This window comes from Tenrec ecaudatus, chromosome 1 (genome assembly GCF_050624435.1).
Source record: "Tenrec ecaudatus isolate mTenEca1 chromosome 1, mTenEca1.hap1, whole genome shotgun sequence".
NCBI lineage: Eukaryota > Metazoa > Chordata > Mammalia > Afrosoricida > Tenrecidae > Tenrec > Tenrec ecaudatus.
The window spans coordinates 50186234-50202220 of record NC_134530.1 but is presented as its reverse complement, the minus strand read 5'-3'; the positions used below and the strand labels follow the sequence as shown (position 1 = coordinate 50202220).

The window sequence follows — 15987 nt, the reverse complement described above, 5'->3', positions numbered from 1 at the left end:
TCAAAAAGGCCTCCCAGAGCGGCTAGACGGAGAGGCACTGGTGTCTACCGGCTGGACCCCCAGCCGCACTGAGCCTTGTTTAAGGACGACGACTTTTCCAAAGAAACCGTTTCCTCTTCGCGTAGACACTGTCTGCTGCCCTCTTAATCTGAGCACGTTTCAGGGATGTGCTGGGACATCTCCAAAAGGACAGCGTACACCAAACTCAGACGTGGCACATGAGGAGATTCCTTAGCACAGACGTGAGGCCCTAGCCTCTGCAAATGGGGTGGGGGTGGGGTGGGCTCCAGGGAAGTGGGCAGGGTGCTGAGGTGGTGTAGGGCCAAACCTAGCATCTTCCTGAACGAGGTGTCCCGGGAGAGAGCAGAATCCAGGCGTCCAGGTCCATAGCAGAGAGGCTCAGAGGAGCTGGAAAGAATAATTTTAAGAGCTTTAATGACCTCTTTCCCATAGCCACCTGCCCCTCCTCCCAAGGCCTGCCCCAGCCCCTCCATAAGAGGGGCCTTTGTGGAGAGACGGGGCAGGGGCCAGTGTACAACGCTGGAAGGGGTGGGTTCCGGGGCAGTAGAGCTTCCCTCAGGCCTTTGTCCTTGGCTGGCATCCCCAGTGGTCTGAGCAGCTGGAATGGAATGGAATGTTCCTAGGGTGGAAGGCCTGCCCCTCCCCCACCTCTCCCCTTAGGGAGCTCCCCAGCCAGGCGGGGGCAGGGCGGGTGAGGGTGGAGGCGGAGCTGGAAGAACAGCTCAGGGATTCCTGATATGGTGATGCTGTGGAGAAGCAAGGCTTTCCAGGCTGGGGGGCGCTGCCCCGGCCACCACTCTCAACTAGGCAACACTGTTCCTTTTGACACTTCCCGACTCCTACTATGTGCGAGGCACTTACTGTGACTTCTCACTTAGCATTCTGAAGCGATCTCCCCAACTCCTGCACCCCCAAGAAAACAAAGAGAAGGAGGCAGGAGGACTTGGAACCGAAGTGAGCTAGCTGCCCCAAGTAGCCTAGCTGAGAAGTTCCAGGCCGGCCAGGGCTGAATCCCAGGTCTGCCCTGTTCCAAACCGGGGCCCTTTCTGCTGCACCCTCCTACCCTGCCATCCAGTGTCAGCCAGGGCCAGACTGCTTACTGTCCTCAGCACCAAACGTTCCAGCCATGGTCTGAAGAGAGGAGGCAGCCCTACAAGGTAAACCCAGGCCCCGCCTCTAGCCCTGCTCATGGTGGGCCCGCCCTCATAAGGCACGTGTGTGGACTCAGCCAGGGCCTTCTGCAGCCCCATCCAGCATCTTTTCATGACCCTCCCCAGAACCAAGGAGCAGGGTTCAGAATACCTAGCCTTAAAGGGGAGAGCCCAGTAGCCCTCCCCTGCAAACAGAGCCCCAAGCTGCCTACTGACTGTAAAGTCACATCGACTAATGTTGAAGGGATGCGTGTCCTTGGACAAGTCTCCCTGGCCCTGTGTCCTCACCGTGGGAAGAGGGTCCTAAGCCCTGCTTTGCAGAGTGGTTACCAGGATTGAAACAGATAACAGGGGTAGGGTGCTGAGCACGGAGCCCAGCGGAGAGGAAGTGGTTAACAGATTATTACAGACGCAAGAGTTCCCTTCTGAGGCGTGGCCAAGGACTAACACAAGAAGCAGGTGTCTCCCCGGCTTTTCCAAACACACTTGAACCCACTGCCTACCCTTGCACGGGGCCAGGCCACTGAAAGCTTGGAGCGTCCTGGGCCCATCTGCTCTGTCACTTCACCCTAATCTCTGGGAGGGGACCGCAGGGGGCCATGGGGCAGGGTGTTCTGATCAATTAGCAGTCTAGCAGACTGTGGGTCGCAACCTCTTTGGGGGGGGAGGGAGTCGAACGACCCTTTCACAGGGGTCACCTAAGACCATATTTCCGATGGTCTTAGAAACTAAGACACCGCTCCTCTGTCTCCAGGTGGGTCCGCCCACAGGCAGATATGCCCACATATGAGGTCACCACAACATGAGGAACTGTAGTAAAGGGTCACGGCATTGGGAAGGTTGAGAGCCACTGGTTAGTTAGACTAATCTGTGGAGTGAAATGTCTCCCGGCTTTTACTCAGCCAGTAACTCCAACCAGGGACAACCTCCCATGCGGGGAAGCTTTACAGGATGCACCCTCTCCTTGAGGACCCCTCCTCCCAGCCAGCTCTTTGCCCCCAGACAGCTGGGTGATGGGGGGAGCCCCGACTAGGAAGTCCTCACAGGAACACCACTAGTGGCTCTCTACACCCTTAAAACCAAGACACTAGGGCTTGGAAGCCCCCTTACCACTCAGCAGAGGGCTGGCTAGAGGCAGAGCCACTGAAAACCCTGTCTGCTCCAAGCAGCTCCCCACACCTTGGCAAGCAGACCCACACTGCCCTCTGGTGGCCTTTCCTGGAGACACCCTAACAGCACCCCCACCTGGACTAGACAAGACAAGCCCCAGCACAAAGATGCGCAAAGATGGTGGGTCTTACTCAGGTGAGGAGAGAGGACCCTGAACGGAGCACCCGCCTGAAGAGAGACTCCGCCTCCCCTCACTTCCCTTTCCTGAGGCCCACATTCACTGGTGGCCACTACTGCCCTCTCTGCACAGTTCCTCCAAAGACTGCCGCTCTCAAGAGTGTTCAGAAGACGCATAAGGGGCTCCAACAACAGGAGCTGTCTAGCCCTCAGGAGGTCCCTTGCATGGGGTCCCCTGAAGGAGGGCTGGGTGATACCATCTTTTAAAAGCAGAGTCCCCCAGAGCCAGTTCTGCTTCCTGGGACTCCTGGCACTGAGCAGATTTCCATCAATGTCTGTTGATTAAATAAAAAACTGAAGCCAGGCTGCAGAGCTCCTAAAAGGGAGCTTAGGTGGCCCAGGCAGATATGGGGAAAGTGACTTTTATTACCTGGGTAAGGGGAGTGACCACTCGGACCAGGAGCCAGAGTTGTATGATCTAGCCAAGGCCCCGATGAAGGACAGTGGGGCCGCTGGAAATGGGGAGGGGACAGAAGACACCAGGATCAATCTCCAAGACCCCCACCACCCACATACACCATTTTCTTCAGCAAGAACCATCTCTAATTTCCTATCGTCTGCCCCTTCAAATTGGGCCAAAGCTGATTATCAGTAAATCCCAGAAAAAGGCAAATTGTGGTGGCCAAGAGCACTTTACACCATTAGCTAAAAGCTTCTCTGGTCAAGTGCTTCCCCACTGATCCACTCCCCCCACTCAAACCCAGTCTGGCTGCCACCCAGCACTGCGGCCAGAGAACCATCACTTTGTCACCTCCAGCAAGTTCCTGTCCTCACTGGGCCTCTAGACCCCAAATGACCCAAGTGGCTTTGGAAGGTTCTCCCTCTCTGAGGAGGCCAGAGAGAGCCAGTGCCCTCACTGTTCTGGTCCCCAAGCTCTGTCCCTGGCACTCTCTCCCCCAGTTAAGGATGGGGTCCTGAAGGCTTGGCTGCTAGCCAAGAAACAAGCCCAAATTTGGTAACCAGGAAGTAACAGAGCTGATGGGGTGGAGGGCATCAGGTGATAGTCCTTGGGGCTCAGCACCAGGGGAATGCACCTGACTGGAGCAGGATCCCAACAGATTACCCCCAATCTGGCCTTATCATCCTCTCCCTCCTCATCCCCAAACCCTGAAGTGGGGGGTGGGAGCAGGCGGGCAGCTTTGTTGTCCTTCGCCAGACAGCAGTCGGGTCCTGCCAGCCCCAGCCCTGGTCCTGGACAGGGAAGACACACACAGACCTGAAGCTGGGTCTGTCCCTCCTTGGTCTGTGACCTTGAGACTCACCCGTTCTCCTCTCAGTGAAAATAAGCCTTAGAATACGCTCCTGCCTTCATCGCCAAAAGCCACGCCTATCTCCAGGGCTAACTATGATCCCTAAAAGAATGAGATGTCCTTGCATGACTTTTGGGGGAGAAGAGCATCCTCGGCCCTCCAGTCAGCTCACCAAGTTTGCAGGAGCCGGTGACACCAGCTTCCCACCCTGAGGAGTGAGGCTGCGGTCAGCCAGACATTCACAGCTGAGTGGGGACAGGGGCACTTGGACAGGAAGAGAAGCAGATGTCATGTCAGGTCTGGTCCCTTAAAGGGCTCCTTGCCTGATGCTGATGCCACACCTGCCCCCTGGACCCTGTTAAAGACGATCACACCTGGCTCTATGCTGGGCAGAGGCATCTTAGGGACTAGATTGGAGACGGGCCTGTCATATGAGGACCCTAGGAAGGTTGAGGAGGTTACCAAACCCTGGGCTCTGCAGTCCTTCTCTGGCGGCAGAAGGGAGTCGTCTCCTACAGGAGGACGGGATGGGAACAAGTCCCCCAGTCCTGGGGTTCCAGTTCCCCGATGGGAAACGGCTTAGAGAAGAGACACTCGGTCCTACATCCCTGTGCCAGCCCCTACCCTACCCACCCCAGGACCTCACTACCTGCCTCCCGAGGAGGATCTATCTGGAGTCGGGTCCTGTCAGAAAGCAGCAACCTCAAGGGCATGTCTCTCGTTACAGCCGAGGGGCCTTAGAAAGGCGAGGCACAGCCCACTCACACTGGTAGAAGTTCGCTGCCAGCCCACTCCTGAGATCTGAGCCCGCTCCATTTGTCTCCGCAGTGAGGACTTAGTGCTGCCCTCCATCTCCCCCAGGGGGCAACAGGAAGTGGACGGCTTTATTCGGGGCTTCAGGAAACTCCGTAAATTGTAGGGAAGGGAGTTGGGGACCCTGAACCACCCACCCCGGCCCTTGGATGCACCAGCCGCTGATACCACACCTCGGCCTCCATTACTGGGTCCCCGGCCCCCCGACTGCCTCCTCCGGTAGTCTGTCTGTCCATCCGCGTCGGTGACGCCATCCATCCACTAAGCAGTCCACAGTGGCCGGGTCGGTATCCGGGCGACGGCCAGGGGGGTCCGGGTGCAGAGTCAGCGCTGGGGGGAGGCGGGGCCGCGGGGCGGGCTGCGGCGGAAGGGTGTGTCGGGCTCAGGGCCGTGGCCGTGGCCGCGCCGCAGGCGCCCGGCGCCCCAGGGCACGCAGCCGCCCAGGCCGAGCGCCGAGGCCAGCAGCGCGGGCGGGCGGGCGCGGCGGCCCCGGCGCGGGCCCTTCTTGAGGCGCGGCCCGTGCGCCGCCAGGTAGAGCTCGGCTTGCGCCACGCCGCCGCCCAGGCGACCCAGGCTCTCGGCACGGTGCGCCAGGCGCAGCTCGGCCGCCAGGAAGACGCGGTGCAGCTGCAGCACGCGGCTCTCCAGCTCCGACACCAGGCGCCGGTGGCCCTCCACCTCCAGCAGCCGCCGCCGCGCTTCGGCCAGCTCCAGCGCGCGGCCCCCCGTCCCCGCCGCGCCGCCGCCTGCGCCCGGCCCGGCACTCCCGGCACCCTTGCTAGTGCCCTGGCGCCAGCGCTGCAGTTCCTGCCCCTCCGCGGCGCCTGCGGGCTCCGCCACGGCTTCCGGTGGGGCCGGGGCCGGGGTCAAGGTCGGAGTTGGGGGCGGGGGCTGCGGGGACGGCAGGGAGTCCCGGGGCGGCGGCGGGGACCCCGGCTCGGCTGTCCCTTCCTGGGCCCCCGGGCCGCAGGCGCTGATGCGGCAGCCCGGCATCCCCCGCCCCCCGGCGGTGTGCGGCTGTAGGTCCGCGGGTCTGGCCGGCAGCCCCCGCGCGGGGGACGAAGGACGCGGAGTGGAGGCCGAGCGAGAGGCAGCCGCAGCTCCCAGCTCCCAGGCCAGCGCCCCGCAGTGCCAGCCGCTGGTGCATCTTATAGAGCGAGGGGTTGAGCGATGGACAGCGCAGCCAATCAGAGACGGCACCCCCTGGGCCCGCCCCGCCCCGTCAGCTGGTGCCCCCTGAACTTCAGGTCCCCAGCAAAATGCTTGCCTGCAGTAGAAGTGCCCCTGCCACATGCCCTCCCGACACCAGTCCAGACAACATCGCCCTGCCTCAGTTTCGTTTGTTGCTCACAGGTGCCCTCAGAACGGAGGTGGGGGTGGAGGGGTCTTCGTGGCGGATGGGAGCAGGGAAAGCAGCTTTGAAATGACTGGGGAGGTGTGCAGCCCCCCGCGGGCTTAGAACTGCCGAGCACGTGGCCGCTCGGCCTGGTCTCAGCCTGCAGATGAGGCCGATGGGGAGCCGAACCGCTCTGCAGCCGGGGAGGTGAGACCACAGTGCGCGCGCGCGCGCGCGCGCGCACACACACACACACACACACACACACACACGGTCTCTAATTGTGTTCAGGTGTTTTAGACTGCGTGCACACGTGGGCGTCGGTGAGGCGGCTCTGCTCCTGAGAGGCAGCTCAGAGGGGCTGCGGAGTAGGTGCCAGGCAGAGTGGGTGCCAGGCGGAGGAGCCAGGGACCCGGGAAGCGCTGGAGAGCGGGACTTCGTTAAAGGGACGGAGGGAGCCTGAGAGAGGAGAGTGCAGTATTTCAGGAAGTAGGGGTGCGCAGGGGGCTTGGCGGGATTCGCAGAGGGAAAGGACCTCACTGAGGGAGAGGGGACTCCCTGAGGGGGAGGGGGAAGGGCTATGGGCGCAAAGGTGTGGAAGGAGGCCCAGCCAGGGAGAAGAGTGATCTCTGAGGGGGAGGGTTACTGGGGGAGTCAGGTTCCCTATGGATGAGGGAGGCTCAGCTACATGGAGGCCTCCTTTTGGGCACAATGGTGAAGCACTCCGCAGCTAACCCAAAGGTCAGGGGTTTGAACCACCAGTTGCTCCCCAGGAAAAAGATGTGCCTGTCGGTTTCCGTAGGATGTCATCTTTCACAACGAGGAAGAACAAAGCAAAACATGCGTAACAGTGAGTGCAAGGAAGAAGAAAATATTCTATAACTGAGTGTGGTGGTCATTGTACAATTCTTGATATGATTGAATTACTGCATTGTATGACATGTGGGTGCAGGACTAATAAAACTGTTTTAAAAAAGACTTCACCTTTGAGAACCCTATGAGGCATTTCCACTCTGTCCTATAGGGCCGCATTGAGTCAGAGTTGGCTCTCAATGTGATGGTCTGAGTCATCAACTTCATGTCTTTCTCAGTGCAGAAGCCGCCCCCACCCTCCCCATCACATAGGAAACTGACAAGGAGCAGGAGCAGCAAGCAGATCCCTGCTCCCAAGAACAAGATCAGGCTTTACCTCCTCCCTCACACACACACTTAGATCGCCAGGTCTGGAGTGCCATCCAGGTTTGGATTCAAACCCCCACCCCACTGCCCATTTGGATGATTGGAGGGGGGGCAGTCATTTCTCAGCACGGTATGAGATACTGGGCAGGATTGTTGAACACGAATGTTCAGACAGCAAGTAAATGGCCAAGGATTTACCCATAAGTCGGATCCTCCTCAAAGTCAGCACTGGTGTCCCGTTATTCTCTACTAACATCCCTGTTCCTATCATCCATGACATTTCCTACAAGTTGCATATTATGTGTTTGGTGGCACAGTGGTTAAATCACAGGGCTGCTAACCAAAAGGTTGGTTCTAAACCACCTATCACTTGGGAGGTGAAAGACATGATAGCAGTTTGCTTCGGCACAGTTACATCCATGAGAATCCTATGGGGCAGTGCTACTCCATCCTAGAAGGGCACTCGGAGTCAGAATTGACTTGAGGACAGTGGGCATTTGGGTTGGTCTTTAGACGGGTTTTGCTGACCATTAGAAGTCCCTGGAGTTCAGCAAAGTGCTCACGCGCAGAGGCACCAATAAAGGCCTGTTGGGAGCGGAGACTAGCACGAGGGGAGAGCTCAGTAAGGATGGAGGTGGCCCCTCGCCATTCAGTTATTCATTCCTTCCTCTTTTCTTCCTCTCATTCATTCAGCAAATTTGACCATTCCATCTTCTGCTGGGCTGGCTGAGGTACCACAATGACCAGATGGGGACCTGTCCTTGGGGAGCACCCAGTCTCGCATTGATATGGCAGTGCAGAGAGATCCTTTATACGATGGGAAATCACTGGCGCTGTGGGAACACAGAACAGATGCTGAGCCCAGGGGAGAGAGAAGGGACCAAGGAGGGTGGGTACCTTGGAGGAAAACTGCAACCTAAACAAGGAATCAAAAATGAGTGATGCAGCGATGGTGGGCGCTGGGAGGGCGGTCTTAGGAAAGGATCTGCATGTGCAAAGGACCCAGTTTCCTTAATGGGCTTGAACTCCACACTCCCCAGAGTGGTCACAGGCCACCGCCAGCCACCTAGTGCCAGCCAGCCGGGCAAACACAGTCTATAGGGACTGCTCTGTTCTCTCTGATTCTTATAAAAGGCATGCATTCCCTTTGTAGAAGAGCTGGGAAATAAAGGACATACTAAAATTAAAAGAGGAAGAAGACTAGAGTAGAGAGAAGGAGCAGGTGTGGAATCAGAGACACTAGTCCCTCCTTTACCTGGGCAATGCGCCCGCTGGGTATGCACGGTGAGGGGTGGGGCCTCCTCTGAGGACACAGGAGAGGAGAATCCAGCTCCACATCAGCTCAAGGCCTATTGCCACAAAGCAGAGTTCAGCTCTACCTCCTCCCTCTGCTCTCCTTTTATCCTCTTCTGAGACCAACCGTTCGTCCCAGAGCACTCTGCTTCGCTGTCAGGTTCGATAATCTGTTGCGATGGCTGCCCGGCCACATAGACTTCACAGACAACAGTCACAAGTAGGGGGGTTCACTAGAGAAGTCCACATTTCCCACAAGCCGGGACGAGTCCGCAGCCAGGATGCAGTCAATGGTCCCAGCAACACTTCTCAGCCAATCGTCAAGTCGCTGTCCAGACCTCAGCCTCTCAGCCACATAGCCCCTTGGCCTTTGCCGCTGTGGCCCGGAAGCCCCCTGCTCTGCCTTCGCGTCTCCTAGTCTTGGTGTGACTGACTCGTCCGTACAGTCCCATGGTCTCCGCGCCACAGCCTCTGCTCCTTCAGACAGAGATCTCCAACGCGCTCCGCTGGTGCCTCTTCTTCCTTGATGGGCCGGGGTTTCTCTGTTTCTGCTTCGGAGATAGCTCGTTCTTTGAGACAGGAGAATACAACGAAAACTGACCAATCCCCTCTAGTAGCGGTGTTTGTTTGTTTGTTTGTTAACAGTTCTCTTGGCACTTCATCCACATGTCATACAATTCGATAACTCGATCATGTCCAGAAGAGCTGTACAATCCTCACCACAATCAATTCCAGAACACTTTCTTCTTGTTCTCATTGTTATTCATGCAATCCTTGTTGTTTCATTGTGCCAGAAATATACACAACAAAACATTCTCCAATTCAACAACTTCTACATGCATGATCGAGTGCCGTTGGTTAGACGCTTCATGTTGTACAGCCATTGTTGACAATCTCTTCCTGTGCCGCACACAGCCGATTTGCACGGTCCCACCCTACCCTTTGGTGGGCGTTGCAGTAGCATGAACAGAGGAGCCCTATGACAGAATTTCATTCTCCCACCCCTGGAAGAGTTTCTCTTTGAACGCCAGGGTCCTCATCTGAGAATGCAAACTGCTGGTACCCATGGCACAGACAAGGACATGCGTGCTCAGGGTCTTGCCAAGCTTCCACCGGCTGCACACAGGGTTGAGCCACCTCTGCCTGACTCCAAGCCAGAGGAGTGCAAACAAAGGAGTGCAAAACCTGAGGAGGGCCTTTCCGTCCCAGCCTGGAAGCTTCGAGGCCTCTGCTAAGAGAGCCAGGCCCCTCCCGTTCGCTCTCTTCCTGGCAACCTGGCCTGGCACCCTGGAGGATGTGATCTCAGTTTAATAATTTAGCAGATGCAGACAAAGATAGCAGTTCTGAAAATAACCCAGCTGGGTCTCAGCCTTCATTTCCCCACTCCCCAGCAGACTCCTCTGCCCACCTCCACCCTCTCCGGTCTCTGGGTGGCCCACACACCTGTCAGCACCTGTCTACCAACAGGCACCCAATTTTACAGGTCCTTAGCTTCCCCTTTCTTGCCTCTCCTCCTCTCTCAGCTCCTCTTTCTCTCCATTCCCATATTAAAAGCTTTTATATCAATGAGGGCTTAAAGGAGCCTTGTCCTAGAAGCTAAAAGTTTGGGGTCTAATTCACTGTGTGGCCTGAGTAACTGCCTGCCCTCTCCCAGCCTCGGCTGCTACATTTGTGAAATGAGATTGCTGAGTGTAGCAGGAACAAAGTACTGAAGGAAGGTGAAGGCAGCTACTTAAGGGACTGAATGGCTTCCCTAGGAAGGTACAAGTGTCAAGTCAGTGTCTCTGAGGTTCTGTTTACTATGAGCATACCCATTTTACAGATGAGTCAAAGGGAGGGCAAAAGGACGAAGTCAAATGAATAAGGTCTACGTGGCTGGCGAGTCGCCAGGCTGGGATTCAACACCCAGCCAGTCTGCTTCGAGAGCCTGGTTTCAACCACAATGCCACAGTGCTTCCTCGACATCAAGTCAAAGGGATCCACTGGATGATAGAGAACCAAGTAATCTTTGACTAGCTCTCCCCGACCCTCCTCCTGGCTCTATGACAGGAAGGTCAGTGCGCTCAGTGGCTGGTGAGCCAGTAGGAGGTTGGGGAGGACACAGTCAGAGGCATAGACTGGACCTGGAGACCAGGGTGAGGATTTCTGACAGCCCTCTAAATGCCAGGGAAGTCTTTAAAGGGTTTAAACTGGGGATCAGCATGATCAGATTTGTGTTTTTAAGCCCCACTGTTTGCTCTGTAGAGAATGGACTGAAAGGGCGTAAGGGGTCACTGAGGGAGCTAGATCAGTCAGGAGATTACTGCAGTAACCCAGCTGAAAGGGGATGGGGCAAGGCCAAGGGGTAATGCAACGGGGACATGGGGGAACAATAAAATAATTATTTGGAAGCTTTGTAAGTTAATGTGTGAATCAATGGATGGATGGATGGATTGTGATAAGAGTTGTACGGGGCCCCAATAAAATGATTTTTTTAAAGGAAAAAAAATCAATTTGTGAATGAGAATCAGCAAGACTCCAAGACCCAAACTGGTGACTGGCCCAGTCCCCACCTTCCACTTCTCAACCCTCTCTGACACAAGTTACCCATGTGCTACTCTCTCTCTCTGACCCCAGCCACCTGCAATGAGGGCAGATTTCACAGTTTAAAGGACATCAACCCCTGTCGTTGTTGTTAAGTGCCATGGAGAAGGACTCATCTCGACCCCCTGCACCACAGAACAAAACACTGCCCAGCTGTTCTCCAGTCTCACAATGATTATGCTTGCGCCCGTTGTTACAGTCACTGCGTCGATCCATCTCATTCAGGGTCTGCCTCGCTTCCTGTCCTGAGCATGATGCTCTTCTCCAGGGACTGGTCTCTCCTGATAACATGGCCAAAGTACATGAGACCAAGTCTTGCCGTCCTCGACTCTAAGGTGCACTCTGGCTGTGCCTCTCCCAAGACAGATCTCTTTGCTCTTCTGGCGGTCCGTGGACCTTCAATATCCTTCCCATAATTCAAATACGCCCATTCTTTAGTCTTCCTTCACCACGGTCCAACTTTCACATGCATATAACACAATGGGAAATACGATGGTCTGGTTCCGGCACACCCTAGGCCTCAGAGGGACCTCCTCAATCCTCAACACTTTATAGGGGTTTTCAGCAGCAGAGTGCAATGTGTCATTTGAATTCTTGACTGTGGCTTCCATCAGCGTTGCTCGTGAATCCTAGTAAAATTAAATCCCTGACAGCGTCCATCTTTTCTCTGTTGATCATGATGCTGCCTACGGCCGGACTGTGAGGATTCGGGTCTTCTTTACGCTGAGTCATAATCCATGCCGCAGGCTGCAGTCCCTGAGCTTCACCAGCAACGGCTTCAAGTCCTCCTAGCTTTCAGCGAGCAAGGTTGTTTCGTCTGAATATTGAAGGTTGTTAATAAGCCTTCCTCCGATTCTGATACTGTGGTCCTGTTCTTATGGCCCAATTATTTGCCCACCATGCAGATTGAATAAGTATGGTGAAAGGATACAGCCAGTAGTGGGGTTCAAATAAGCCAATAAATGATTTGCTGCCCTAACGATCATTTTAAGTATAAAAAAGATGTCCCAATAGGTTGTTAATTATTTTATAAGTCAATACTTAAATAAGGACAACTAAACTAGATTGTGTTATAAGAGTTTAAAATATTAATGAAAAATATTAAATAGTACCTGATTAAAAACAATAAAACTTATTTACGATCTCTCCATATTGCTTCTTGATTGGCAGCCTCGCTTGCCTTTATCCCAGCCCCATCGGCTGTGGTTCATCCCTCTCCACCTTTTCACTGTTGGAGGAGCATCATGCTCCTTTAGAGGTGGGCCAAGTAGACAACAGTCACTGTGTTTGCTAGATTGGAAACAGGTGACTGCTCGGAACATCCGGTTTTCATCTTGGAAAACCCCCTTTCTGCTTCTGTTGAACTTACAGCAACTGTTGTGACGACATTTTTAGCTCTTGAGCATCTTCAGGAATTGCATACTTCACTCCTAGTATCTCACGGGGACCGGGGGCATCACACAGCAAGCTGAGACAAATGAAGCGATCGCCCTCGGGTGGTGCGGTCCTGTCTCGCCTTGTTGCACGTTTGCTTACTGAACTCACACATGCAAGGGACTAAAAATGCAGTATTTTACCAACAGTGTAACTAGCTTTATTAAATGGATGGATAAATATGACAAGCACAGTTCTGTCAGATTTCTTTATACCTATGAATGGAATGACTGTGACTATGGGTGCTTACAATAAGATGTCGCACCGATGAACATTAAAAAAGGGTGATGATGGGAGGTCAGGAAGGAAGAGAATGTTCTGAAACGGATTGTGGCAGCCGTTGTACACGACTGTTTGATGTGATTGAACTATGGAATGGCATGATATCTGTAAAAGCTCCCAATAAATAGTTTTGGGGGGAAAAAAAGAGTAACAAATGTAAATCTGGGATTTCCACATTGGGCTGCTGCCCAGCCACTCACCTTAGCGAGAACCCTGGTGACTGATGAGCTTTTAAGAACCGTTGGCCGAACTCAACCAAAAAGTAGCTCTCGGTTGTATCCACCACTGGAGACGACTCTGCTGCACACCCTCCCTGGTTTTAGATCCTGCAGTAGCCCTTCTTCTACTCCCACGGCTGCCTCTCGGTCCACGCACAGGTTCCACATGAGCACAATGAAGTGTTCTGGCATTCCTGTTCTTGATACCACTCATGGTTCATTATGCTCCGCGTGGTTCAATGACTTTGCATCATCCAGAGAGCACAAGTCAACATCCTTCTAGCAGTCTCTGCTTTCAGCCAAGACCCAGCCGACAGCAGCAGCGACATCCCTCTCCCTCGTCCTCTTCTGCATCTGCCTTGACTTGCTGGAGTGTCTGGCAGTTTCGTGTCGATATTCTGTGGCAAATATTTTAGAATTCTCTTCAGCAAAAGTTTACTTGCCTGTGATAAGAATGATGTATGGGCTGACAATGCCTACATTCCGTTGGGTCGCCTTTCTTTGAAATGGGCATAATTCAATTGGCTCGATAGCTGTCTTCCAAACCAGGGCTTTATCAGTTTGAGACATTTCAGTGGGTCTTCTGCCCATTGCTGGAGGCTTGTTTCTGGCTGAGGCCTTCACAGCAGCTTGGGCTTCTTCCTTCAATATTATCAGGTCTTGATCGTATGCTGCCTCTTGAAGTAGCTGAACACAGCCCAATGCTTTTTGGTACAGTGACTCTGCCTGTTCCTTCTGTCCCCTTTGGATGTTTCCTGCATCGGTCCTGCATCTTTTGCAGGTGAGGTAGAGCTCACTGGTTAAAATGATGCCACCCTTTAGACTGCCAGCCAGGCAGATGCCAACTGCACGTGCTGAAGTCCACACAACCACCCCACTTCCACCTGCTGGCTCTTCCTCCTCGGGGACAGTGACCTGCACAGACAGCGTTGTACTGGAGTTCGGTGCCATGCACCATTCCAACTCATAGCCACCCTGGTCCAACAGCGCAAAGCACCGCCTGACCTTGTGCCATCCTCGCCATTGTTCCTGTGTTTGAGCCTCTTGTGACAGGAGTCACTGCGTCAACTCATCTCCTCCTGGGTCTTCCTCTTTTTATGGACTGCTATAGTTTATTGTGCCAGCCTGGCCGATAAACACAAGTAGGATTAACTGAAGGGCAGAGGGATAAATGGCTCGGTGAGCCTCACCTTGCTTGTTCTGTGCCTAAGTTTAAAGGGGTACACTACCTGTGGGATGCCTAGCCTGTGGACTGTGTCGCTGTAAGTTGAGGTCCCTTTAAGCCCACACGATTGGAATGTTCATCTCTGGAGCTGGGGACTGACAGTTGATGACAGTTGGGGACCTGCCTTGCTGTTTGCTGCCTGGGTATATAAAGCCCAGCTCTCTCTTCAGAAGGGGACTGGCACGTGGCAGCTTCAAAACTTGAAGGACTGCTAGTGTCTCACTGCTTTATAATTTAACTGTTAATTTCTTGTATTATCTATCTGTATATTATTTAATGGTTTATTTCTTGAATTATATATATATATCTTTATAAATATATTTATATATAATTACTAGCAATCTGGTTTGTCTCTCTAGAGAACCCTGTCCAATACACGGACCCTTTACTTTCCCAAGCATGACGCCTTTCTCCAAGGTCTGCACTTTCATAAGGTTAGTGTAACATTGAAGGATACAAATAAGGATCTTCATCAGACATGCTCAAGGGAGGTCTGGGAGCGTTCTTTGTCTCAGCAGGGGCAGGTCACCTTCCCTTGGATGGTCAGGAAGCTCTGCGTCTTCATGTTTCTGGGCTCTTCTTGACTGTGATAGGCAAAAACCAATGTCGGGTGAGTCTTTTCCGGTCTGGTCAGCCCCCAGGTGATAGCGCAGATTCTCAGGATTGACCTGGAAGTCCCAGATCAAGTGAGTCCAATTACTTCAAGAATTATTTCTCCTGAACAAGGGACAAAAAGAATCTTACTTAGGGTAAAATGAAGTCCTCTTCCCAACAGAGGTGAACCAAGAGAACATGTGGGATGGATTCGTGTAGGCAGCGAGGAAGAGAAGGAACCAAGATGGAGCTCTGGGTTTGTGGATGGGCCAGCAAGGCTGTGGGGCCAGGACGACAGTGGAGAGGAACAGATGTGGTGACAAAATCAGGACCAAGAAGTCTTGGGGGTTTTTTTCTCAATGATAATTATTTTGTTATAAAAATAAGAATAAAAGGGATATTTCCAATCACTTCACATGCATGTGAAAGCTGGACATTGAATAAGGAAGACTCAAGAAGAAACGATGCAGTTGAATTATGGTGCTGGGGAAGAAGATCGAAAGTGTCATGGACTGTCAAAAAGCAACTCTGTCTTAGAAGAAGGATAGCCACAGTGCTCCTTAAGCGGCAAGGATGGTGAGACGTTGTCTTGTGTACTTCGGGCATGTTGTCAGGAGAGACCAGTCCCTAGAGAAAGGCATCATGCTTGGTAAAGTGGAGAGGCAGAAAAAGAGGACAGTCCTCAAGGAGATGGACTGACACCATGACAAACATAAGAACATGTAGACAGTTGGACGTACCCTCACAGAAGGGTCACCAGGAAGGGACGAGCCAGCCAGGGTGCAGTATAGCACCAAGGAAACACACAACATTCCTCTAGTTCAGTGGTTCTCAACTTTCCTCATGCCGCCACCCTTCCATATAGTTGCTCATGTTGTGGTGACCCACCAATAATAACATTATTTTTCTTCGACCCCCAAAGGGGTTGCAACCCACAGGTTGAGAACCACGACTCTAGTTCTTTAATGCTTCATCCCCCCTACTATCACTATCCCAGTTCTATCTTATAAATCTGGCTAGCCCAGAGCATGTACATGGATACAGACAAGAGCTCTCAACACACAAAATCCAGGACAGACAACCCCCTCAGGACCAATAATGAGAGTAGCGATACTAGGAGGGTAGGGTGGAGGTGGGGGAAGAAAGGGGGGAAAGGGGGAACCGATCACAACTCTCGGCATACAACCCTCCCACCCCATTTCTGAACAACAGACACATGGGTGAAGGGAGACATCAGACTGTTAAATATGAAAATAAAAAT

At 53.5% G+C, this 15987-nt stretch overlaps 1 protein-coding gene across 1 annotated transcript in view; it reads right to left on the bottom strand.

Annotated features, from left to right (window-relative positions):
• The window catches only part of TRNP1 (TMF1 regulated nuclear protein 1), a 6015-nt gene extending 299 nt beyond the window's left edge, over positions 1-5716 (bottom strand). Inside the window, exons 1-2 of the mRNA XM_075552906.1 lie at positions 4756-5716; positions 1-408 (exon numbers count right to left, since the gene is read on the bottom strand). The exon at positions 1-408 is cut by the window's left edge and continues 299 nt beyond it. Coding sequence (XP_075409021.1) covers positions 4907-5575 — 669 coding nt within the window. The 5' untranslated portion in view covers positions 5576-5716 and the 3' untranslated portion in view covers positions 1-408; positions 4756-4906. The remainder of the gene's footprint in view (positions 409-4755) is intronic.
• Between the last annotated feature and the right edge of the window lie 10271 nt (positions 5717-15987).